The sequence below is a fragment of the Ornithodoros turicata genome, chromosome 7 (genome assembly GCF_037126465.1).
Source record: "Ornithodoros turicata isolate Travis chromosome 7, ASM3712646v1, whole genome shotgun sequence".
Classification (NCBI taxonomy): domain Eukaryota; kingdom Metazoa; phylum Arthropoda; class Arachnida; order Ixodida; family Argasidae; genus Ornithodoros; species Ornithodoros turicata.
In genome coordinates, this window is record NC_088207.1 from 32,597,545 (window position 1) to 32,623,136 (window position 25,592).

A 25,592-nucleotide genomic window follows, 5' to 3' on the forward strand; every position below is an offset into this window, starting at 1 on the left:
TAAACACGGTAAAACCTGTTTTTACCCCGCTCCCCAAATTCCCATAATCATTACTTAGTGTAAAACCCTAAAATCCCCGAAAATGAATGAACTTTTCAAAGTGCAAAGTCAGCACTACGCAATCAGCACAGCCACCGGGCATCTTGCCGTTCATCTGAACTGCGAGACGCGCACTTTATTTATTTCCCACCACAAAAGTTGCTTTTCCACCCGATATATATACCCATATAGCCCGATTTCGCCTTATTTTACGGCTCCTGAGAAAAGACCCGATTTTTACCCCCAATCTTCTAAAAATATGAAAACCGAGAACGCCACAAAGCATTCGCTCACCTGAGAAGACGCAGCTTGTGACAGGGTGGGTGCCCCCGTGCCGCTGCTACCGGCTGCCATACGGTTGAGTAGTGATTCTGCCAAAGTGAAAGGGGCTCTGGTACTTCGGTTAGGGTTGAATTCTAAGCCATTGTCCCTCATGAACCGTTCGATGGCCCCTCCAGCCGCTCTGGCAGCCGCCACAGGATCCTCGTTTGGGCCATGCCGGGCAGAAAGAGATGGTACTGATGACGGGAGGGACAAGTCCAGGGAAGAGAGGGGGGGTTGGTGGTGATGATGGTGATGCTGGTGTTGATGATGATGGAGATGCCTGTGCAGCTGCTGTTTCGTAGAGGTAGTCGCGTTTCCAGGGACTGGACAGTCAAAAGACAGCTGGGTGGCATGGTGAACAGGAGGGCTGTCCTTAACGGTAGTAGAGCTTGAACTTGAACTGCTGTGAGATGATGTTTCCCTGAAGGACAGTCGTAAAAAAGAGTGGGAACACTTAATACGAGATAAATATTAAAACAAGGGTGATAGATAGTATTGAAGGGTATAAAGTGAACAAAATTTATCCGTGCGGAATTAAGGGTGTCGTCACCTTGACACCAACACAAAAGAAACGGGATTCATCCGTTGCAGCATTTGTGATTTGTGCGCAAACGTAAGTGCGGTTTACACCTCCACTCCTCTCTTCTTTGCAAGAAGCGCAGCTCTCCTCAAACGATCTCCCGCTACGATTTGACAAATCGTTCGAGGAGACCAATGGGAGGCAGCTCCACACTGTCGCGCTTCTTGAGAAGGAGGGAAGAGCGGAAGTGTGAACTGAGGTTTTGTTCACGCACAAATCACAAATAACAAGAGATAAACTGATGTTCTGAGGCTGGAACAACATAGAAGGGACAGATACAAACAAAGCCTCAAATTGCCTAAGAAATCAACGATGAAAGATGAAGTGACTTTCATCTTTCATCACAAATAACGCCATGAATTAATCCTTTCCTTTTGTGTTGGTGTCTAGGTAGCGGCATCTTTCATTCTGCAATGACAACTTTTTTGCACTTTAGTGCCCCTTAAATGAATCAATGGATGGTTACAGAAAAACGTCGTACCGATCATGTGTATTATGAGTTTATGAAACAACATAAATAAATATGATAGCAAGCTGATGGCTGGGATAATTCTGATATAGCTCACCACTTGTGATCAAACATCATCTGGAAGACTTTAGCGTCTGGTGATGTTTCTAGTCCTCGTGAAATGCCTATACTGTTCTCATCAAATGTGTATGTCTGCCAGTTCCCTGCGACAAAAAAAACAAAAAGAATAGTGTTAGCCTTTTACAAGTAGTGCTTTATTTACTTCTGACCTCAATACGAGTAAAGCAGAAAAAAAAAAATTCACTGTACTCTATAGTGCACTGCCAAACGTGTACGAAATGTGATAGCATTGCAGCAGACGAATGGCGGTCCCTGCACTGCTACCGTACATGATTTGCATGCGGCGCAACAGCAAACCCCGAGGTTGCCATGGCCTCGCGCAGAAACACAGGTTTTGCCTCCAAAACCGTCCACTTCTCTGTACTCTTTGATGCACAGTTCTAAACATCCAGCCAAGTGTAATGGTGGCACGCTTTGTCACATGCCGCTTCCTAGCATTATCAGCCGCACGTCACTCGCGTTCCTCATTTTCCGCCACCGTGTCTGCGTATCCCGCAGCAATGGCGGCACATCTGCGAACTCTATAGTTACGCGAATGCTCCATAGCACACTACATTCACCGCGTCTGTGTTGCCAGACGACATGGACAACATTATATGAGACGCATGGTGCAGACACTGAGCGACCAGTGGACCAGCATGGCTGAGTGTGTCAACTACCATTGCGAGTTGGGGTAGTTGGTTCAGCTCGAAACAGAGTTAACTGGGACGCCACTTAGGAGAAATAAAGGGAAAGAGGGTTTCCACTGTCCCACTTGTGCTGCGGGGGTGTCTGCCTTGCAATGAGCTGTTGACTCGGCATTGCCCTCAGCTGTGGTTATCATCGTGACCTTTGTTTGCGTTTCCGCCAATTATGTCAGGGCTTATGCTGGCCGATATCGCACGGATGCGATGCCGTTATCTCACTGACACATGCGAAGGTGGTCGCGTTCGCTGAGTGGGGCATTTTCAGCATTGTGGTAAAACAAATGAGGATGCGCGGGGTCTAGTGGCAAATTTATTGGACTTGCTGTCCACCTTTACATAATTGCCGCAAACCCAAACAAGCGTCACAGTTGAGGGTAATGCCGAGTCAACAGCCCGTGGGCAAGGCTGACACCCCCGCAGCACAAGTAGGGCAATCAAAACACTTTCCCTTTATTTCTCCTAAGCGCCGCTAGGGTGGCTCTCTTCAAGCTCCGCTGGTCGAAGCTGTGTTCCAGTTAACACTGTTTCGAGCTGTACATGCTTGCTAAAAAATGCAGCCAAAGGTGACACACATAAAAGAAAGACACAGGCAAAACTGGAACCAGCTGCCTTAGAAAAATGAGAAAACCAGTATTTCTGGTGAGTCATGCTACATGTGGTTGTTATAGAACATCCCAAGGGGAAAAACGTCAGAAAAATGGCGGGACTACCTATGCTTCCGACCTAAAAGTCGTTGGGCCGTGCTTGCAGAAAAAAAGCTGGGCCAAGCTTCGGGATTGACATTGGCCTTACTTGGCCCGACTTAATAACGCCAACATTAGGCCAACACAGAGCCAGTGTAGAACCAATTTTGGTCAGTAGCCTGCACTTAGTCGGCAAGATGGCGGCCAACCGATTAACAGCAACGATGGCCCAAGCAACAAACAAAGGTTGGGCCAAGCTTGGCAATAGCTAGGCTGGCCTACCTGGCCTTGGTTGGTACATCGTCGGCCGACAAGCTTGTGTCTTGATAGGGATCTGTACCCTCGCCAATGACTTGCCAAGCATTGGCCAGCCTGCATTGTGCCAAGCCTGTGCAAAGTTACAGACCAAAGCAGTCCTGTGACGACGCTCATATTCATACGCAATTGTTTCGCGGCGTAGGTTAACGAAACGAAGTATCATTGTTTGCTGCTCGTATTCCCACAACAGACAGTGAACATAGCGTTTTAAAGCTAGAAAATTTCCCACAATGGACAATGTGCACAGCATCTAAAAATGCAACAAAATAGAGTGGCTCGCATTATGCCCGAGACCACTAGAACCAATCAGCTCACAAAGAAAAGCAATTGCATTTCTTTCCTGAGGAAGAACAGATACTATACATTGGTTGTCTCACGAGCATCCACAGATTCGAGAGTCCTGTTCGCCTGTGAGGTAAAATGAAGGGTGAAGGGTGTGAAGTTTAATTCGATGCGTACACAAACAACACTGAAATGAGGAATTTATGGTCATATTAACTCACCATGAAGATAACGTCTGTTTCTTACTGCTTTTGGTTTGAGACATTCACTTGGTCCATCGAAAGTCGAACTTATGCAGTGCTACACCATTCTGTGTTTCCCTTTCCCCAAGGCGACATGCCAAGATTGGACTAAGCTTGGCAAGAGCTTGGCTGGCCAACCTAGTTGTTGTTGGCAAGTGCTTGGACAACGAGCTCGTCTCTTGGTACAGATCTGCCCTCTGGCTGACGACTAACCAAACCTTGCTCTGCTTATACTGTGCCAATGTTGGCTGGCCGAAACAGTAGTTGGCCAACTGTCATTCGACTTTTTGCCAACCTTCGGCCATCGGCCATTGCTTGCTTAGCGTGTTTTCTTTCGTTTTTGTTTCGAGTAGCAGCTGTGTTGTTTTCGAGTTTGTTTGCAGTACAGGGCCGACATTGGTCCGCCTGTATTATGCCAAACTCTCAATAGCACGCCCGCAACACGTCACACAACGTTCTCGGCCCAATGTCTTCTGCCGACGACCACTGTCAATAACATCAGACCGACGTTGGTCCAAGGCGCAGCGGTGGAATAAGCCGCTTAACGACCAAAAACCGACCACCGGCCGATCATCGATCGATCAGACGAGGCTGATCGATCAGACAAGGGGACAGCGCACATCACCAGGGTGATGGGACTCATTGAGTCTCCAAGCAGCGATGCCCCGAAAGTGTGTTAAAGAAATGCGGTCGCATTTAAAATAAATCAGACCTCTAAACTCACCTAGACACTTTCAGACACTTTCACAAAGTGGTTTATGCATTTGCACAAGCATATTCAGCTGTAAAACCCAAAGCACTTCAAAACCGAGGCAGTCGTGCTTACCGTGCTCATCCTGAAAGCAATGTACTGCCCCTGGAGAAGTGTCATCATGGGACACAGCCAGATGTGTGCCAGGTGTAGACAGAATGCTAGCTAGTAGATATGCTGGAGGACCCTTGTTGTTCTCTGTTTTCTGCGCAGCTGTTGTACGTCCACTGCTGCAGTCATCCTCTCTCTCCCTGTGTGTGGATACAGTATAGCAGAAAATATGTAGTAATATTGACGAATACATGACCTATGGGCAGCAAATGTGTATCCCAATCATCCTCCAGTCTATCTCCCATACTCTATTTCAGATAGCTTGCGTTTTCATTTAGCTTGCAAATATGCCTGAAAATGGAATGGTACAGTGCAGGACAAAAGTTCCCAGAAAATGGAGTGGTGCCTGAGTACCTCGATTACTAATACGCAGGGTCACCATTGCAGTCTCCAGGGGCTTTAACTAGTCCATCCCTATCAAGGGGTGCACATGCAACTTTCCTTCCCTCGCCAGGGTGTTATCGAGGGAGAAAATGACAGCGATCCCCTGTTCGAAGAACATATGTGGAGCAATGTACAGCGCTTGCCTCAAAGGTGTTGTAGCACTTTGCACCAATTCATGCGGGATAAATGTAAAGCATGGCAATGTGCGTCGATGCAAACCTGCATTCCAAGTTTTCCAGCCGAGTTCGTTTGTTACGATCTTCAATATAATCATAACTCCGATATTACGATCAAGTTGCTGGTTCCCGGCTCAAGGCCACGGGTGCTCTGGTGAAAGCTCAAATGACCATCGAACATGTGAAAAAGTTTACTTCTTCAGGTATTCTCCTCGATGAAAACTGTGGAGAATTAAGATTAATAATATAATAAAGATTAATATAATACCCCTGTTACACTAGCGCTCTCGACCTCGCTTGAGTTCAACTGTGGTTGAGAGTGTTACACTGCAGCGCCAACTGTGGTTGACACCTTGTGAGGAGGGGCATGAGGGAGAGACGACAACCTAAGCAGAGAGGAGGAGGCGCGGGACTTCAGGAGGGAAAGGGAAACGGGAAAGAGAGAGGACACGTGTGGAACTGTGTGTGTTACGGTGGACGGCGGTGGTTGGACGCACGTGGGGACGGTGGACTGAATGGAAACCGGGATGTGTGCGGCTGTGGTGTTGTTATTAAGTATGCGTGACTTCGAGACGACATTGTAAATAAAGAGTGCGTTGTGACAAGTGGGGGCTCGTCCAACTGAAACCGAGGACATGGCCGAAGTAGAAGGGCAAGTTGCAGCATCACTTCCCAAAGCCGTCATCCTGCCGGAGCTGATCCAGAGGTTATTGGCGACGACTGCAGGAACCGCTCTTGACAGAGAGCGATTGGCCGCCCAAGTCCGAGAGGTCCTGCTCACCGCAACCGTTGAGACGGCAAGTACGGACGCACCAAACCCGGAGGACAGCACGGCGAGGCCTAACCAGCCAGCCTAACCAGGTAGAGGTATCTAACTCTAACGACATGGCGAGCATGGCGAGGCCTGAGCATACGGGATCGCTAACCATCAAGGGTTCTCCAGTCTCGTTGTTGCCTAAGTTCTCGGGATACGGAGATCCACAGTCCCCACAAGAGTTCTTAGAGCAGTACAGCGAATATTGCGACACTAGTGGTATCCCGAACGACCGACAAATCCAAATGCTACCTGCGTCACTGGAGGGCTCTGTCAAGCAGTGGTGGAAGTTCCTCGGCGGCATTGACGACTGGACAGCATTTGTGACTGAATTCACACAGGAATTCACATCTGTGGATCAAGTCTACAGGCTTAAGGCAGAATTGGAAGAAAGGACTCAGCACCCAGCTGAGAATCTGAAGCAATTTATTCACGTCATAGCGGAATTTTATGACAGGATTGGGAAGCCAGTCCCCGATGCGGAAAAAGTGGCGCGCGTTCGTCGTCAGATGCATCCTTCATTCCAGGACTTAACCGCCAGCATGACGTTCTCTAATCTGCAAGAAATGGCAAAAGCGGCTGGACCAATTATGGAGCGGGCTTGGCATCGTTTGCGGTACGTGCCGCCACCGCCGTTGAGAATACAAGTTGCAGCAGATTTGGCTTTTGCAACACACACGGCGGGCAATCGACATCTGCCTTGTCTGCTACCACAGTACATGGTTCAACAAAGCCACGGGAGTGGCCGCTTCAACATACGGCTGTCCTTGCCTCCCGACTGTCCTTGCCTACCAGGGCTCCGTGGCGAAGCCTCCGAGTGGGTGCCCCCAGGACCAACGGCTGTTCGAGAACCGTACCGAGAACCGTTCGAGTACCGCACCCATCGTTCAACAATGTAGTGCATTTCAGCCAGCCCCACAGGGAGCGTGCCAGCAAGGGCGCCACCAACGCTCCGGTGCACGGGAAGCCCGCGACCTGGTGTGCCGCCGTTGCAGCGGCGTGGGACATATGGCGCGAGACTGCGCGACTAGACGGGTACAGGATCTCCGTCGCTGCTTCGCGTGCAACCAACCAGGTCACCCACGTGCGCAATGCCCGGGAAACGACCAGGCGTAGCGGTTGTGCCGGCAGACAGCTACGCTTCCTCGCTGCAAGTTTTGGCAACCGCCGGAGGAAGGGAACCACTCCTGGAAATACTGGTTGGCAACGGAGTGTTCAATGCTCTGTTGGACACTGGTGCGAGCATCAGTTTGATGGGAGAGGCTGCATTCCTAAGTGCTAAGCAAGCAGGAGCAAGCATTAAGGAAGAGAGGCGAGCACTACGGTTAGCAAAAGGGTGGTCAGAAACCACACATTCAGTGCGATGCCGAATCAGATGGGAAGGAGGATCACGGAAACAGAGATTCCTGCTTCTACCAACCCGTTCCCATCCCGGTTTTCCAGTCCAGACGAATGTCGGAACAGTTCCCCCTGGAGTCGACCCAGGACACACAATAGCCCCCCATGTCTCCCAGTCTTTCCTGCTGTGCCCTCTCCATCTATCCAAGCCTTTATGCCGCTTGAGCCCCAGTTGGTTCGTGGCACTAACACGAAATGGAAAAAAAGATAAAATTGTTCAAAGTGTTTCTACCAGTACAGTGTTCCCCTCATGTCACGACATAATGAAGCATAAATGAAGGATATAAGAGGACTGACACTCATAATAGCAAATGTGCAAACAGAAGTGTTGGTATGCACGCACCAGCGTCAGAGTATGAGTATGAATATGAGCGACACCGCAGGAATGCTTTGATCTGTATCTTGGTAGAAGCTTGGCACAGTGCAGGCTGGCCAGTGCTTGGCAAGTCATTCGCCAGGGTTTAGATCCGTATCAAGAAACAAGCTTGTTGGCCGATGATGTACCAACCAAGGCCAGGTAGGCCAGCCTAACTATTGCCAAGCTTAGCCCAATGTTTGTTTGTTGCTTGGGTTAAGCATTGCTGTTTTAGGGGAATCAAGACCCTTTCTGATGAACACACAGCAAAAAAAAAAAAGGCAGCAATTTGATATTTTCTCGAATTGGGTTGGCAACATTCACGTTTGAGGGCTTCACGACTGGGATCGCAAATAACGTTTATGGAATCGCGGCTGAATACACAAATGCACACACGTATAAGATTATTTTTGGCCCTGAGCTATTTTGACGTTTGCGTGAACTGTGTGTCCACATACACAATGTGTTTTGTTGTCGAAGAGCCTACCGATCCTCAAAGGTAGCAAAGCATTCACGCCATAAATTATGGGCATTTACCACACGTTCCGAGCAACAGTAGCACTATTCTGGTCCGTATGTAGCTCTAAAATGCATAGAAGCAGCCTTGTAACCAACAAAAATCCATGTTGAAATCAGAGTAAGTTACTACGAGGTCTAATAAGTGGAGCTTACCCTTCCGAGTTGGTTGGCACAGAATTCGGTAACAGAGATAAGAACTCGGATGTTCCATAACTGGCTTTACGACGAGTAGCAGCAAGCTTTGGTCGTTTTCTGCTTGATGGTGCTGAAAGTATTAATATACTTTGCATTACTGACAAAGATAAGTAGAAATGAGAAAATATGTTTTCTTGGATATTTAAGGTAACCAAAGTCAGTTGCAAAGCTATGCCATTATTTTAATTTGGAAATTGAAGTTTTGTGGCTTAGCTGAATGCATGCCTACCTTTGCTAGCAGATGATGCTTCTGGTGACTCTTCACTATTGGATGCTAGCCTCCCTGGAAAATAAAAATATGTGGCACTATTCATCAGTTTATGCATTTATACAACATGCAGAAAACCCAGTAGAAGTGACCTTTGTGTTGCTTGCTTAGAGAGAGAAAAAAAAAGTAATCCTCCCTTTACAAGTATCAAGAGCTTACTCAAGTTAATTTCAGTTGCCATAATAATATGTGGAGCAGATATTTGGGGAGTCATTATCAATATCTTACTGCACATATCCAGCTCTCTTTTCAGCTTCTGCAGCTCTATCTCGCATTCCTGTGGATTGTCCAAGTTTAGGATTTCCAGGAGACGGTGACTGAGTAAGGACCGTACTGTAGTCCTCGTTACTGGCAGCTCAGGCTGAAGTACTGTAAAGGGAACGATCCTGTTACCAATACACTTTACCAGAGGGCACATATAAGATGAGGAAGTTTGAGAACAATTTTACATCGTCCAGTTTCTGAGTACTGCTTTGGAATGGCGCCAAGCGCGGCACAACTTCGTCCTCTCGAACCTAGTGGTGTCGTCTCGTCGGGGGAAGAAGGAGAGCTTGCGTCCGAGTAACTCTGCTCCGATGATGCGCTCTTTGGAGAGGATAATGCATGTTGGAAGGGTCCTACGTCTTGTGTGCCTTTTGGTCCCGGGGGCTCAGGACAGACTCCTCCTCCTAGACATGCTGTTTTCTTCCTCTTGGTCACAAAGTTGAAGTCTGAAACAAAGACAATGTACTCACATGTCTTTCTTCCAGTTTCATCGTCTTAAATAAAGATGTTGTTGTTGTTGTTCCAGTTTGGAGGCGTAAGACCTTTGTGTTGGATTGCTTCAGTTACAATCCTTTTTACTTCCCCGATATAAGAGAATTAACCATGCATAAACCTTCCAGAAGGTTCAAAGTTCTTTTTAAGGAACCATGAGCTTAGTCATAAGGCTATTCAATAACACATTCGATCTTAGGTTGTGTTATTCTACAGGACATGTTATCTTATTAACAAAACTTCAAAGGAGCTACACTACCACTTCACTAATACGGAATAACACACGCATTTATGTAGCAATGCATATGGTAAGCTCGAGAGTAGCGAGTTCACAGAACTGAAGAGCAAATTCTGCAGAAGCATGGTTTTAGAACCACTGCAATGGCAGTATGTAGGCTCAGAAATGTGTAGGTCACTTGACTCATTTTCACATTGCATGGCATAGTATCTAAAAAGGGTCCAAATGCCGAGAATAGTCGTGTTTATTTAGTAAAAAGGCACACCGGTTGCAGAATGCAGAATGCACCATGCAGAACAGTTAAAACGATTTAAAATAATGTTTCGGAAACTCTACAGATTCCATCATCAGAAAAGACGTGCCAGTGTTTGCTTGAAACTATTTAAGAATCAAGGGGGCATAGCATTCAGGAAGTGGCCCTGGGTTCTGATGATGGAAAGTTTCCGAAACATCATTTTAAATTGTTTTAAAAACGGGTCGTTATGAAAATAATAATGTTTCCGTTTCTGCTTCCAGCACCTAAGAAATTCAATTTTTCGTTTCCGTTACCATTTCCAGACGATTGTCGGTAGCAGTTTACATTTCTGTTTCCTCAGCGGATTTTCATTTCCGTTTCCAGTAAAGATAACGAAAATATTTTTGTTTCCTTATCTATTCTTGTTTCCTGCTCGTTTCTGTTAACCAAACCAAGTTTTAACTGTTGTGCATGCAAGTGTGCCTTTTTACTAAATAAACATGGCATAACATCGTGGTATGTGTGTCATATAGCCAATGGCATCCATTGAGACTGTGCCTGCTCGTTCACGTGATGTGCTTAATCAAGAGGTTGTAGTGAATGAAAGCAGTGCAGAGCAATCAGATAACCATGCGAGTTCACCAGAAATCTGACAATTTCCAGTAAAAGCTGATGCTCCATGTGCACCTTGGTAGAAGCACCAAAAGTTGCACAGATAACTTGGGATACTGCAATGTTCCAAGCTGCACTGGAAGACTAGTTTCTCCTAGTTGCATCCACTGTATTGCATACAGTGAGCGATCCACTTTGTGTAGCTCTAGAAGCCATAATATCAGTCCGAATAGTTAAGCGGTCTGGGCTTTCAGTCAAACGCAAAGAAAAAAAAAAATCTTTTAACAACGCTGCTACACCAAGTTTCAGAAATACTTCGAATATTCAAAAACTACAAACATTCAAAACTGTCTACAAATACTGTCTAAATAGCCTAGTCTATTCCAATTATACAAGTTTTGAATATTCGCACAGCTCTAGTTTCCGTCACTATCTCCATACCATTTCTGTTTCCCCACTACCATTAGTACCATTCCCTACTCCTTCCTAACGACAAAATGATCAGATCGAACAAAGTCTCACCGGAAGGTGTCACCACTTTGTTCTCTCCCCCAGAAGCTGGAGGAAACGTTGCAACAGAAGCTACTCCAAAAAGCCAGTCTAGTCCCCCTAGACTACTTCTGTCAGAACAGGTAGGAGATGGAAGGCGGTCTGGATTTTGGGGGCCTTCTAGCCAGCCTGGGTACTGTTCAGGAAGATCCAACTCCTAGACACAACATGAACAGTTCTGTAACTACTGATGCACTATATGTGTTAGCACGTCCCAACTGAAAACATCTTGCTTGTAGTTAATTTGCTCTGTAGGCAAAACTAACCAGAAAATATGAAGGGACAACTGATCAGTGCTAGAACATTTTCTAAGCAATCTGAGTTAGAGTGGTGTTCCAACGTACAACGAAAACCATTCAGCCAATAGTAAGGAAAGGGCAAAAAAGTTAGTAAGTGCAATCCGGCAGTGATGGAAGTGCCTCGAAGCGTTCTGGCGCAACTTCGAGTCAGTGTATGCTTGACGTATGCAAGATGTTCCAGAGCTTCGGGAAAACACAAAACAAACCACACAATCATTGGAACGTCAAAGTGACGGTGCATATGCGCATCCAGAGACTGCTTGGCTAGGCCTAGCTGGAACCGGCTTTGACCGATTAGCCGGCTAGTAAGTCACTGTCACAGCTGCCTCTCACGTTTAAAGTAGCACAGAAGTAATTTTTAACACCCAGTTTTCTTCCTATAAAACTGTTAAGTAGGCCAGTAAGATGCACCATGCGAAGTAATTTACACCACAGAGTCATAATTATCGCAGAAATTGAATTTAAAATATGCCGCAAAAAGCGACCGTGCACAACGGTGGTGAAGAGCAGTACCAGCCTGTGATCTGCCTGGAACCTCGCGCTGACGCTATAAGGAGAACGCTCGCTGATTGGCCTAGAGAAATGTCGTCTGCTATTCCGCTGTCGTCTGCTACTCGGCTGTTCGTGGTTCTGATAAAGCCTTTCCCCTTGCTCGGTAATGCTTCGACCGCTCCTTCTATCCCCAATTCTCCAGGAAAACTGGCAAAACAGGTTTACGGCGGCAAAGGGACAATGCGCTGACCCCCACTGACCTGCGAACCAGAACGAGTTCTCCCTGTAACGTCATCGGGGATGTGGCATCATACCTTCTCCTCCTCGTTATAGCTGGAGTGGCGAGTTAAGGGTGAAGGCGCGGAGCTATGTTTATGCGAGTTTTTTTGAGGGAAACAAATTGCACACATCAAAACCTTTCGCGCTATTCGGTATAATGACACACACATTTTCATCAGATGTCTTAACCTGAAATTTTTTTGGATGGCCCTCTGTACTCCTTTAAATTGCATCTCGTTCATTTCGGGTTTCGTTTTATCGTGACACACGCGATTTCCGTGGACTGAGAAGTACTTGTCTACTCCACGCTTTGGCACAGCTTTGGCGCAAATGCAGCAACAACGCCCTCTACGGCGCAGGATGGCCAGCACCCCGTGATTGGATGTGCGACGAAGCTCACCTGAGGTATACCACGGCACGGATCAAGCGGCTTGTAAATCACAGTGAAGTGACTGCTGCTTCGATCAGACTCCCCAGACGTTGATGACACAGTCTCTGTGGAAGGGAAGAAATGTGAAGACTGACCATCGTCCGTATCCATTCTGGCTGCTCCACTGGTGGCAGCACCAGCAGAAGCAAATGAAACGAGAGGAGGCGAGCTCTTCACTAAATGCTTCTCATCGTGCGCACACTCTTTGCCTTCCATACTGCTCCTTCTCCTTTGCCTGAGCGTCGTTGCATCAAGTGAGCGATGTCGTACTAGAGACTGCGCACTTGCATGCGTTTCAGCAGCCGGTTGCTCAGCAATAGGTTTGATAGCAGCCTCGCTGAGCAACGCGGGTCGAAGGAACTCTGCACTGCGCCGTGTGTGGTGCCGTCCCACCGAGCCTCCACCGCTTGCAATACGGATCGCTTCTAAGGATACTGGATGCGAGGGTGGTACAGAGGGTCTTTGCTGCTTCTTCTCAGAAGGGCACGTCTCCAGCTCACTGTGAGCACGACGCACAAGGCGCTTGGTATCTCCATTGTCTTCACCAATGCCGTTCTTCCTCTGCTGCGCAGCACGAGCCAGTTCAGCTGCTCGCACACTAGGGTCATGCGAAAGGAAAGCTAACTCAACAGATCCTGTGGCATTACGAAGCGAGTTGGATGAAGAGCCAGACGAGAGGAATCCACTACAGCAGTGCTGATGGTGTTGGTGACGTCCATTCGGGTGTAGTGATACAGATGACCCCAATGGAACTTCTTGAGAGGAACCTAGAAGGAGGAGTCACAAATAGAATATCTTCACTGGCCTACTCAAACAGGCAGTTTCAAGTTCCACAATGTGGTGGAGCAGAACGTGCCACACATCATAGGTCAGTCATCCGTTGCGATTTTACACATTGTTCCCTGTGATGCACAACAGCTCTGTTTCGAAAAAGCAAAAACTCAAAATTATTTGAAGTAAAGAAATCAGTCAGTGACTTCAGATGTAAGAAAACTACGCTACAGTGATCGTCTTGAAGGCACTCGCTTAGTCATAGGAATTGGAATGATTTCAGGTGGCCAGTAATATAGGTGAAAATCAAGTGGGATCACTTTTTTAATTAACAACACTCGGAAGATTGTTGAATTAAGACCATGATGCATTAGTACTCACAAACAGTGGGCATAAAGCACATAACTAAGTTTGTTGTAGAGCATAATACTCAACCTATAGCCATCTATAGCGATACATAACCATCAACCTATAGAAGGCCATCGCGCTGTTTATGCAGAAGCTAATGAAAATATATATGAAAAACTATATATAGCAAACTTCAAACAAAACAATAAGTTGACAATATACATATAAAAATAACAACACATACAACAATATACATATAACAATATAATTTCATGCTCTCATCACTATTGGTTGAAATGAAGAGCTGATTTCCAAAACGAGCTAAGTTCTTTTGTGACAAAGGAGGCTCTCCTAGAGGTTCAGAAGGCTATAGTGTCCCAAACAGTATGTCTGCCCAAAATTATGACACCAAAAACAAGGTTTGGCAAAATGTGTTACATCATGTGCATAGAATGCTCCAAAGCAATCTAAGTCACTTCAGCCAATGAGAAGCATCTGAAACACAGACAAGCTTTGTAGGCGACACGTGGCTTCATAGGTGGCTTTGTGACTGCTCCTGACATTCGTTAATGAAAATGGCAACAAGCAGCAATGGAAGCGAGTGAGAGTTTGTTAGGGACCTTCCAGAAGAGGAATAGAAACTCGGAAGCATGGCAGAGAACATCAGTGTTCTCAATATTGTTCCAAAATACTCAGTCAGACATTAATTTCTAAACAGAATTAAGCAAAATTTTGTAATCGCTTCACACTTCTGCAGAGCTTATACATTTTTCAACATTTCCCCAACAACAGCCTCCTTTCACTCTCATGAGTGTGCAACACGCCATAAGTTTGGGATTCAATGTTTGGTTTTGCAAAAAATGCAAAAGTCCAATTATCCAATATTATCCAATTATCCAATCCAATATTTTTTGCAAAAAATGCAAAATAATGCAAAAATGTGTCCTCTTCTCAATTGAGACAAATTTGGCTCGACTCTTTTCGAAAATCAGCTCTTCAAATAGGCTTGATTGAGTTTAAAGGAACCATGAAAGGATATTCGACAAGCCCACGATCATTTTTAATTTGCTTCCCTGTACTAAAGCATTCACTCTGAGAAATATGAAGTTGAAAATGGTTCAAATAGCGAAGATATTCTATATTAACCAGGGGTGTGAACGGCAGCTGCTACGGTCCGCCTCCGAGGCAAACTGGCCGTGACATCATACACAGAACATGTTGCCGATTTGTGGACGGGCTTTTGCTGCAAACTGCAAAATTTGCAAACAAGCTTGCATACTTCGCCATGAAATATGTTTTAATTTGACCTGGAGACAAGATTGTATCTAACCGTTGACACAGAATCCTACGAGAAATGCGTTGGCTGTCAGCATTGTTACCGGAGCACGTTTTCCTCTTTGACCTTCTTCTTCTTCAGAACCTACCTCCATCGGTGACATTTTACCAGCTGCTGAGTACCGAACGATCTATAGACGCTGTGTGTGTCGCATAATATTTTCCTCCATTGCTGACAATTTGCCTTTCGCCATATTTCAAGTGATTTCGACGGCAGATATATGACGTCGTTGTTATCCAAACCGAAACCATGCACCCACATGGTTCCACGGGGTGTGTCCTCCTCGTCGTTCACAGTTGGCTGAGAGAATTGGATGGCAATGACGTAAGCCCGCTTCGAAGGCATATATCCAGCGGTCACGTCCTGCTATTTTTGTCTGATAACTGCGCCCCCGTTGTACTGAATACAGTTAAAAGTCGATGTGTGTACGATAGTGAGGGATCACGAGAACGGTTTCCTGCAGAGTACACGGAATTCGCGAAAATCATTTCATGGTCCCTTTAAAGTGCCATGAAACTTAGCCAACCTGCAGAGATAAAGCCTTGTAAAATGTTGCCTTTTTTTTTTTTTTTCCTAACACAATCAAAATGTGAATGAAATGGATAAGCCATCAGGCACAGCAAATCAATGTACCAGATGTAATTTTGTAGCGTAAGAGTCCCACTACGTTTTTGTTTATCTATTCAATTCCAGCACATTACATCTCGCTAAGTCAATAATATCGGTGCTGTATTGCATGCTGGTGTACCTGTCGGCTGGTGGCCAGGCACATCACTGCAGCGTTTGTCAAAGCCAGATGTAGCAGCTGTAGCTGACTCCACAGCTGTGGCACCCTTCTTCAGGTCAGCTACTGATAAATAAAGAAGCAGCTAAAAGCAATGCATGACCAGCGATGCATGCACACAGTAATTCAATTCTGCACCACTGAGCAGGAAGCATTTGAGTATTTCAATGCCAGAGTTCTAATTACTACTTACACCACCTTTTCTGAGAAGTGGGCCTCCTGCCTTATCTACTGACAGCAAATGCCATCACTAAGTAAGACAATAGCTAACAAGGTCTCGGCATAGAAAATCATTTTGTGGATACTTGGCTTCCACAAAAGAAACATACCACTATGTAGAGAAGGGAGAGTTCCATATTCTCAAACTGAATTTAATACCAGGGTTGGTTACCAAATATTAACAATGTTTCCGTTTGCTTCCGGTACCTAAGAAATTCAATTTTTCATTTCCATTTCCAGACGATTTCCGGTACCAATTTCCGTTTCTGTTTCTTCAGTGGATTTTCGTTTCCATTTTGGTTTCCAGTAAATATAACGAAGGTATTTTCGTTTCCGTTTCTATTTTCGTTAACATTTCCGTTTCCTGTAAAAAAAAACACTCCTCTCTGTGTCATACTTGACGTACGAAAAAATACAGAAAATGTATCTGGTCCTCCCCGACCACTCATACTCGGCACAAACTCATGCATCAACCTGCAAGCCTATTACTGGTACGACACTCCCTCCTAGGTGAACTATTATTTGTGCTGTCAAGAACAAAGACCATGATCATACGCATGAATGGGATGGGACAATATAACTGCGAAACATGAACAAAATTGGAGAAGAGATTTTGAGGAACCCGAGATGAAAAATTCTGTTTTTGACACATTACAGATATTTGATAGTGCTATGGCAAAAATAGGCTGTGTTCTGGTATGGAATCTCAGTACCACCACCAAGTGAGCTCACTCTTCTCTACATGGTGACACATTCCTTATGTTTCCTAATTCGTAGGAAAGAAAGAGTAAAGAGTAAAACGCAAGCAAATTCCTTTGTGGACACCAACCAGGGGGATCGGACGTCCATCATTACAAAGGGGGCGAGCTGAAGTTCTAAGGGCTGGTACACTAGGAACTTTCTGGATAGTGTAATAGAATCATCCCAAATATATTACAGTGCTTCCACTTATGGCATTCAGAGAATTAGGAAACAGCTTATCTTTCTTCATGTGACAAACCGATACAGAAATGAGTTTTGTATCAGAGTGATAGTGACGTAACAGGTCCCGACAAAAGTTTACAGAACACTACAGCGACGTATTTCTTGATCGGAGCGACACCCTGACAGCGAACTGGAGTGGACACAGTAACTGAGAGGTGCATGGAATACCCAGACACCTGTCTGTAAGTGTATCTACTCCTGTTTTCTGCAAGGATGTCACTCAGATGAGGATATACGCCACCCCGGTGTTCCGTAAAGTTTTGACGGGATCTGTACCAGTGAATATGTTTACGCGAAGTAACAGTTTTGCTCACTCACTGAGATTATGTTACCTGCAGTAAGCAAAGTCTGTACAAGTAAACGTGTAACTCCTGTAATAATCTGCCTGTAAACATACCAGACACCCGGCCTGATCCCTGTTCACGAAAGGGGGTGGGGGGCAAAGCCCCTAGAGCTTGAGATCAGGGGGCAGTTGCCCCACCAGCCCCCCCCTTCCGACACCCGACACCAAGGTTGCAACTTTTGAAGTAAATAATTAATCTGTGTTCCACGCTTCTATGCTCTACTACGGGAAGCTTCCATAGCTGACATTTTTTTGGTAAATTTTTAGGGCACTGCACAATGCCGCTGACGAGAAATAAAAGCTAAGACTGCGGTGTCGAAAATAACAGACACCTTTTGATGGCAGGGTCATTTTCTCCCAGATGACATTTTCTGGAGCACTATGGCAGCCAGAGGCAAAATGTTTGTTGCTCTATCCTTAGTTGGCACATTCTTGGTCTTGCGGCATGGAGACACATGCCAACACCACATGTATTTAATCTTTAAAAATGCAGCACAATCTCAAGAAGGAAAAGAAGGGTTCCTTACCTTCCTGGAGGACAGCTGCCACTAAATCACAATGCTGACTACTCCCTGCAGCTCCCCCAAAATTTGGTTCACGTTTCTCAGACGCCGAACCGGCACCCGAGCTACCTGAGCTGTTGCGGTGATGAACGTCAACTTGAAGATCTAACGGAACAACAAGAAAAGCTTTGTAAATACTGCACATAAATAGCACAACAATAGCACAAGAATAGAGTACAACAATGAAGCAAATATAAACGATGTAACTCTAGGTCTAGGATCTTTACTCAACTTACTCAAGTTGTACCATCGCCATGTGGACCATAAGGCATCCAAGTGTTTTTTGCCCCGTGGTTATTCTAAGCAAATGGTACAGCTTGGTGGGATCACTGTCATTTGTTTTGTCTACATTCTCCATGTATCTCAGAGAAGGTACCAGGGTGCAGGTGCTTTAAAGACAATCTAAGTTGTTTATGGGCACCTTTAAAAATAAAACTTTAAACTTGAAAGACTACAGACCCTTACAACCAAATGTGCTCCCCGTAATTCTGCCAGTTTGCGCCGTTTTTTTTTTTTTTTTTTTTGCAAATAATGAAAGAGTTTATAACTGTTTGCTTTCAAATTGCTTTCTTGTTGATAATGTAAATCGTGTTTCCACATCAAGCCCGACTGATAGACACTTGTGTTTCTGGGTTTGCCAGAGAGGGGTGGGAAACTGTGCTTGACATGTCGAAGATGGTGATCGAAAGCAGCAGAAGAACCCCTTGCACCAGAAGCCTTGGACTTTGTTACAAAGTGAGGACCTAGCAGATTTTTTCTCGCAGATCTATCTGAACTGGAAATTCATAGCGGAAAGGGCTGCATGGTGGGGCAGCTTCTGGGAGCCGATGGTGCGCTCCGCGAAGACCGCTCTACGGAAAAGTCTACGAAAAAGCAGCTTGATGCTGGATGAACCCTCTACTGTAGTGACCGAAGTCGAAGCAACGACAAATTCTCGGCCGATCACCTACATTTATTCAGATTCAAAGAGCCAGAATCGCTTAGGCCACCCCACTTTCTGGTCAGAAAATGGCTTACGAGCTTATGCCCCAACGCTCCCGTAAGCGACTTCCCTTCTACAGGACAGCATCAATTACAGAGGAGACTGCGCTGTTGGGAGACCGGGTTCCAGAAAAAATGGTCCCAGCTGGCTTGGGAGGAAAAAATGGTCCCGTGCCCACCTATGCGTGGGCTGCGTATGTCGACACGTATGAAAAAGGAAAAAGGGGGAAACCCAGAAAATTCACTGGTACCTTCTTGGGTTTCCTTGTGGTTTACTGAGCCCCATTTTAGAGGAGGTTGTAGCACGAATCTCCCGTCTCAACTGCCCTGTCATATTTTAGCGAGTTACATCTGAACAAAAAATCAAACAAACAAACAAAAAATATGAGAATCCGGTTTTGGTATGAGGGAAGACTGCCAGGCCAACGGCCGGTAAAGATCGGCAATCTATGCCATTTCCATTCTAGAACACCCTTTATTATTCGGGAATATCTGAAGGTACTCTGCATTTTTAGCTGTGCAGGAAGGAAAAACTGTGTTCGTTAGAAACCGAAACAGGTGTTAATATACATTCTAAATCAGTGTATGCAAATGGATTAACAGTTGAATGGATTAACAGTTAACAGTGGACCTGGCGCCACTCCTTTCTGTCGTGTTTCCCACCGCACGTCGGTCATACTGACATTGCCCGTGATGTCACGCTGTCAGCGTGTGCTTCAGACATCCGGTAGGAGTTAGCTCCTTCGTGATGTTAGCTAGCCGTCCATTCTTACCGAAGGTTTTCCTCATACTGGAACAGTCAAAGATTTCTTTCCGTTCTCCAAGCCATCTTCGTCGTTTGCGTTGGAAACTCCGAAACACTGCCCAACCTGAACGTTGTTGTTCATGGTTTCAGCTGCTTCGATCACTTTCCGCTTGAATGCGGCAGAACAGAAAACACGCTTTGGGGCCATCACGAAATGTGTGTGCGAACGCGAAACGCAACTAGCCCCGAAAGACGCATCGCCCGAGACACAGCTGACAAGTGAGGGAGAAGTAAGTCACGTGGGCTCGCCTTTTGCTCTCCCTCTTTTGTCAGGCGTTTGCACTCTCCCACGTGTGGCGGGAGGTATGGTTTCGATTGCAAGACGATCTGAAACACTCCCCATACGACGAGGTGGTGGAGAAGTGGGCAAAGCTAAAAAATTTTTTCAATTTTCAAAAAAATCAATATTTTCTGGGGAGAACCCTTAGTATTGTATATAGTTAGGGTTCCGCGTTTTCGGTTTTAATCGAAAAACACCGAAAAACATACGCGGGTAAATTTTCTCTAATTCTGTTTTAATGGAAAAACACTGAATACAGAGGGACATTCCATGACATGACAGACATAAATTACTGCATATGCCCAGCAAGTTGCTGATGCAGATCAGAAAACCATACAGAAATACGATGGTTGTGAAAAATTTCCGTTTACGCTTTCGTTAGCCGTAAAACGCCACCGCAGCGAACAATGCCATGTTGGACGACCGTCGTGCGGAAATTACATTGTGGTTTCTATTCCCCGATAACTGTCGGGTGAACCATGCGCACGCCAGGAAAAACATCGAAAAACGCCAATTTCGTGAAAATCAATAAACATCGAAAAACATACGTCGAATCCGCCCAAAAATAAAAACCGAAAACGCAGAACCCTATACATAGCAGAGTTCGAGGTAACTCATTACTGTAACTAAGTTCCTTTTTTTGGTAGCTTGTAACTTAACTCGGTACTTTTGCGTCGTGGTAACTTTCAGAGGAACTCGTTGCTTTTTCAGGTAACTTTTCCGAAGTAACTTAAGTTAAGTTCCAAGTTACTTTTAACTCGCTTTTCACTTTCGTCCACATATTTTCTTGTTTTCTCTCCGGTTCCTTCGTGGCATTTTTTGCCATAAAACGTGATATTCAATCAGTGACAGTATTTTATTCAGGAAGTAAGAACCGCTGTCATTGAAATGAAGCTGAACCATTCTGCGCCCACAGGGAGTAAGATGCAAAGCGTTCGAATAGACCTCTACCAGAGAAATAGTCATCATGAAATTGGTAGACAAACTGAAACCGAAACAAATCGGAAGGAGAGGGCTGGGTTCCACGAACGGGCACTTGTTCGCTGCCTCCCACTGAAAGAAAAGCAGAACTGAGGGTTGCGGCCCTTTAAAGTAGCACAGAAGTCATTTTTAACACCCAGTTTTCTTCCTATAAAACTGTTAAGTTTGCCAGTAAGATGCACCATGCGAAGTAATTTACACCACAGAGTCATAATTTTCGCAGAAATTGAATTTAAAATACGCCGCAAAAAGCGACCGTGCGCAACAGTGGTGAAGAGCAGTACCAGCCTGTGATCTGCCTGGAACCTCGCGCTGACGCTATAAGGAGAACGCTCGCTGATTGGCCTAGAGAAATGTTGTCTGCTACTCCGCTGTCGTCTGCTACTCGGCTGTTCGGGGTTCTGATAAAGCCTTTCTGCTTGCTCGGTAATGCTTCGGCCGCTCCTTCTATCCCCAATTCTCCGGGAGAACTGGCAAAACAGGTTTACGGCGGCAAACGGACAATGCGCCGACCCCGACTGACCGGCAAACCAGAACGCGTCTCCTTATGCCGTCATCGGTGACGTGCCATCATACCTCCTCATCCTCGTTATAGCTGGAGTGACGAGTTAAGGGTGAAGGCGCGGAGCTACGTTTATGTGAGTTTTTTTCTGGGAAACACATTGCACACAACAAAACCTTTCGCGCTATTCGGTATAATGACACACACACTTTCATCAGATGTCTTAATCTGAAATTTTTTTTGGATGGCCTTCTGTACTCCTTTAAGGGACCATATCGTAATCCCCTCAAGACCGTGGCTTTCGAGCGTAATTCCATTCGAACAAATTTGTGGCGCTGTCGAACACTATGACGTCATTTGTTTAAAAACAGGGAGAGGTCTATTGTTGGACATATACGAAAACGATCTAAGCATGTTGCACTCCTCCGCAAGCAACTGAAGGTCTAAGGCAACTGCTCACGCGCACTGCACCTGCGTAATGCTATTTTGTGTCCGAAGTAACTTGGAAGTAACTCGTTCTATTTTTTAAGTAACTCAGTAACTGCGAGTTACATTTCAGGCTGAAGAACTTCGTTATTAACTTAGTTACATTTTTCACACGGTAACTTAACTTGTAAAGAGTTCTTTATGACGGGCAACTTCTCAATCTATGATATATAGTATACCACAAGTACTTGTATTACTGTAGTTTGGTTTTGCTCTCGTTTTTGCTGCATTTAGGGAGGTCTCAAAAAGTATAATCGTCAAAAACAAGAAACCCTACATGTAACACAATTACTTTAGGGGGAACCTTGTAATGGCATCTATACTTATGATAAACGCAAAGACAAGCCAAAGCACGAAGCACAGCTGTTCATTGTGATGCATTCGTTCAAGACTGTTTCCAAACACTAATTAACTTACCAATGGTACTGTTACAAGGCTTCTCACTGAAGTTCTCTGCTCGCCCCAGCTGCCCAACAAGTTCCATAGACTCCGTTGTTGTGATGCTAGCGAGTTTAACAGCACCGTCACTGAACGAATTTCGAGAACTACACTGCACTGGAGGCGTATCTCCATCTCTATGCTGCTTTAACACTCTCATTTCGATGTGCTCTGCATCCCTGCAATGAAATACATGTTAGTCAAACAACAAGGAGGAATGATCAACTGTGGCCGAGCATAAAGTTTTTTTGTTTTTTTTTTACGTAGGCTGGTTATCTGATCTTACTTTTTAAGGGTACGACCCTGAGATTCTGCACCATCATGGTCAGCAGACTCGGAGCGGTTGGAGTCATCACTAGATTCTTCAATGCATTCTCCACTGTCAAACATGCGATGCAACCGCACATTTATTATCTTCAGTGTACTGAAGACCACACAAACGGTGACCGCATAGCATATCCATACTGACAGCAGTGGCTGAAGGAACTGTAGACAGAGGAAGTTGGCATAGGTTAAGAACTGTGTGACATGCGTTGGATATGAAGATCGAGCCTGGTGTTTTCACTTCCCAGGAAATTACACACTGTGAATCTCGGCGTCATTGCCGTGTTAAGTTCCCCGTATCTTTTGTTTAAGTAACATTCAAAGGCGAAGTCGCTATAGTCTAGCCGAAGTGTCACTCACGCATGTACTTGATTTTAAAAGTGACTTGTGTACAACTAAAAGTGTGTAATACAAATTACTGTCTGTCAGCGGACAAGAATATGAAGTCTTACATACGAAATAAGCAATGATGGGTGGAGGAATCGATGTTTAAGGAAAAGAACCACTTGTTGTTGGTTAAATAACGAGGGGAGGTTGAACCACTTGTTTTCCTTCATTCGATTCGATACACGCACAGAAACGGGTGGATGGTGTTTTGCGTAGATTTAGTAGATGCGACATACGAACACGACATTCGATGTAGCAGTACTCACCATGTACAAGCCAAAGGGAAGGCATAATAGAAAAAGCCATAAGTACAAATGCAGTATATTTGACTCGTGATCTTGCCTAGGGTCGTAAAACCAGCCTCCAGTGAAGGATGCCCAGACCCCTTGACGGAGAATTTCGAGTGTCTGGGATCCCATTTTTAAGTTTGTTGCTATGTATTGGAAAACATTTGCATGTGTTGACGCCTCTAAAATAGTTTGTGGAGGAAAATAAATGGCAAACTCATTCTGTTTTGCGAACGATTGACAGCTTTCAGTCACCGAACATAGTCACAACACCGACAACAGACAGACTCAGCGATTACGTTGATGGCGATGCCCTTCCCAGTGGACGAGAACGAGCGAGCACTGGCTAACAGTTGCTTATCCTGGTTTCGGTTTCGAGTTCGTGTGGTTTGTCCATTTGTGCACATGGAAATTTTACTCTGACGGTTTCTTAGTGTTTCATTCATGCCTCTCAAGATCGAGGTTACTAAGTGATTGATAATTAGGATTTTTTTTAACAGAGTGTTTTTTTTTTAACGGGGTGTTTTTAACAGTTTTTTTAGCAGACTTGAGCGAAGCCGCAGCAGTTGTTTCGTGGCCTCTACCTCGTGGATGGTAAATCACGTTACTACGAGTGACCATAGAGTGGTCAACTCTGGCGTTCTCGTCTGGGTTCGAGTTAGGGTCCAATGAAATATCAACGGAACATACAGTCCAGCGCGGCTGATGGTTGCGGTATACGAAGCTCCAGTTTATGTCTTGAATTCCACGTATCTCACATTCTGTTTTGCTAACATATTTTTCTCAAAGTAACGTGAAAGTGTGTTAATTTCTAGTTTTGAGAAGTATGACGTCACAATGTGCGCAAACTGCCATCCGGCTGGCAACATTGCTTCCTCAATGTCACTTTTCGTTCAGCTGGCAGTCTTCCAACGTGGGTGGAGTGGAAAGCGGGGAACGGGAAACATGCGCTGTTGCTAGGAGACAGACGCGCAAACCCATGGTGACGTCATTTACCATCGGAGAATACGAAAGTGTGAACTTTTGTGGGTCCTTTCGGAAATTCGTGGAAGTGCGCAATCTTCACTGACGACATTTACATATTTTATGCACAGAGTCTTTGAGGTGGATTACGAAATAATATAAATAGCTTCATTTTTAAAAGTTTGGAGTGTCACTTTAACGAAACAGAGACACAGACGAAAATCCGTGAGAATTTCAAGTATTATGACGATAACGTTTCTAGGGTTGTCACAAAACAAGGCTGCTTTCGTAGGCTCTGCATGGACACATGGACTCTGTACCAATATTAGAAAACATCTTGAACGCATCTCTTTTTCTATCACATCCCATCACATTAGAAAACATCTTCAAAGTAAACGTCATAGTCAAAACACAGACAATGTTATGAGGCTAAACAGGCTACAATGAAAATCAGACCTGCAGGACAGCAGAGAGGGAAAAAAAGAAGCCTAAGCTCAATAACTTCACGTATTGTATGAGTTACTATCACTGGCGGCATTGCCAGCACCAGAACAGCAGGTTCGGCAGGAGAAGACGAAATAAGCAACGATGTCTACACTCTTTTTTAACGTCTATAATACATCTTCAATCTTTCAATTTGAATTTTAACTGGTATGCAACCTGTTGCATTAGAAACATTGTGTTTCCGTAACGCAACCTTATTAAAAAAAAAAAAACACTGCGCAAAATTGCATGCTCGGTCCCACATCATAGCGCATAGAGGCACCTGGTGCCGTCGTGCCTTGTGGAGCTCCGCCTACAACTTACACTACGGTGTGGCACATGAATCATGACCAAAAATATATTCTGGGAACAACCGTTCACTCACTGCTCTACATTCGAAGCCTATCCTGCTTCTTTGAGCTTCCGAACGTCTATTGTAACACCTAGTAGACGTCGACCGCCAAGCTCATTCGTATGTACAAGCGTGGGTTTAGCTGAGTGACTTCGGAGGACACCAAGAGCAGTTGTTGGTAAAAACTGAGTGAAGGCATAGCCACACCCGTAGGTATAGCTACACTATAATAACCATCTCACACGAACAGCTTGCCTCGTAGCGCGCTGGTATCATTACACATTCTCCTGCACAAGATCAGACTGCGTGATTAGGTGTGTTTCTGTCTTCCTTTCATTGCCGACTGAAAGGATGTACATTAGCCCTCCTCG

At 45.2% G+C, this 25,592-nt stretch overlaps 1 protein-coding gene across 2 annotated transcripts in view; it reads right to left on the reverse strand.

Annotated features, from left to right (window-relative positions):
* LOC135400868 (pecanex-like protein 1) overlaps positions 1 to 23,727 on the reverse strand; it is a 45,006-nt gene extending 21,279 nt beyond the window's left edge. Inside the window, exons 1-14 of one of the 2 annotated variants that reach the window (XM_064632821.1) lie at positions 23,403 to 23,727; positions 22,712 to 22,911; positions 22,405 to 22,604; positions 17,917 to 18,057; positions 15,808 to 15,906; positions 12,575 to 13,371; positions 11,078 to 11,261; positions 9,164 to 9,424; positions 8,943 to 9,083; positions 8,676 to 8,729; positions 8,405 to 8,516; positions 4,570 to 4,745; positions 1,510 to 1,615; positions 334 to 784 (exon numbers count right to left, since the gene is read on the reverse strand). In XM_064632821.1, coding sequence (XP_064488891.1) covers positions 334 to 784; positions 1,510 to 1,615; positions 4,570 to 4,745; positions 8,405 to 8,516; positions 8,676 to 8,729; positions 8,943 to 9,083; positions 9,164 to 9,424; positions 11,078 to 11,261; positions 12,575 to 13,371; positions 15,808 to 15,906; positions 17,917 to 18,057; positions 22,405 to 22,604; positions 22,712 to 22,911; positions 23,403 to 23,555 — 3,075 coding nt within the window. In that variant the 5' untranslated portion in view covers positions 23,556 to 23,727. Of the gene's footprint in view, positions 1 to 333; positions 785 to 1,509; positions 1,616 to 4,569; positions 4,746 to 8,404; positions 8,517 to 8,675; positions 8,730 to 8,942; positions 9,084 to 9,163; positions 9,425 to 11,077; positions 11,262 to 12,574; positions 13,372 to 15,807; positions 15,910 to 17,916; positions 18,058 to 22,404; positions 22,605 to 22,711; positions 22,912 to 23,402 lie in introns of both variants that reach the window. The other variant, XM_064632820.1, reaches the window with a different exon arrangement.
* Between the last annotated feature and the right edge of the window lie 1,865 nt (positions 23,728 to 25,592).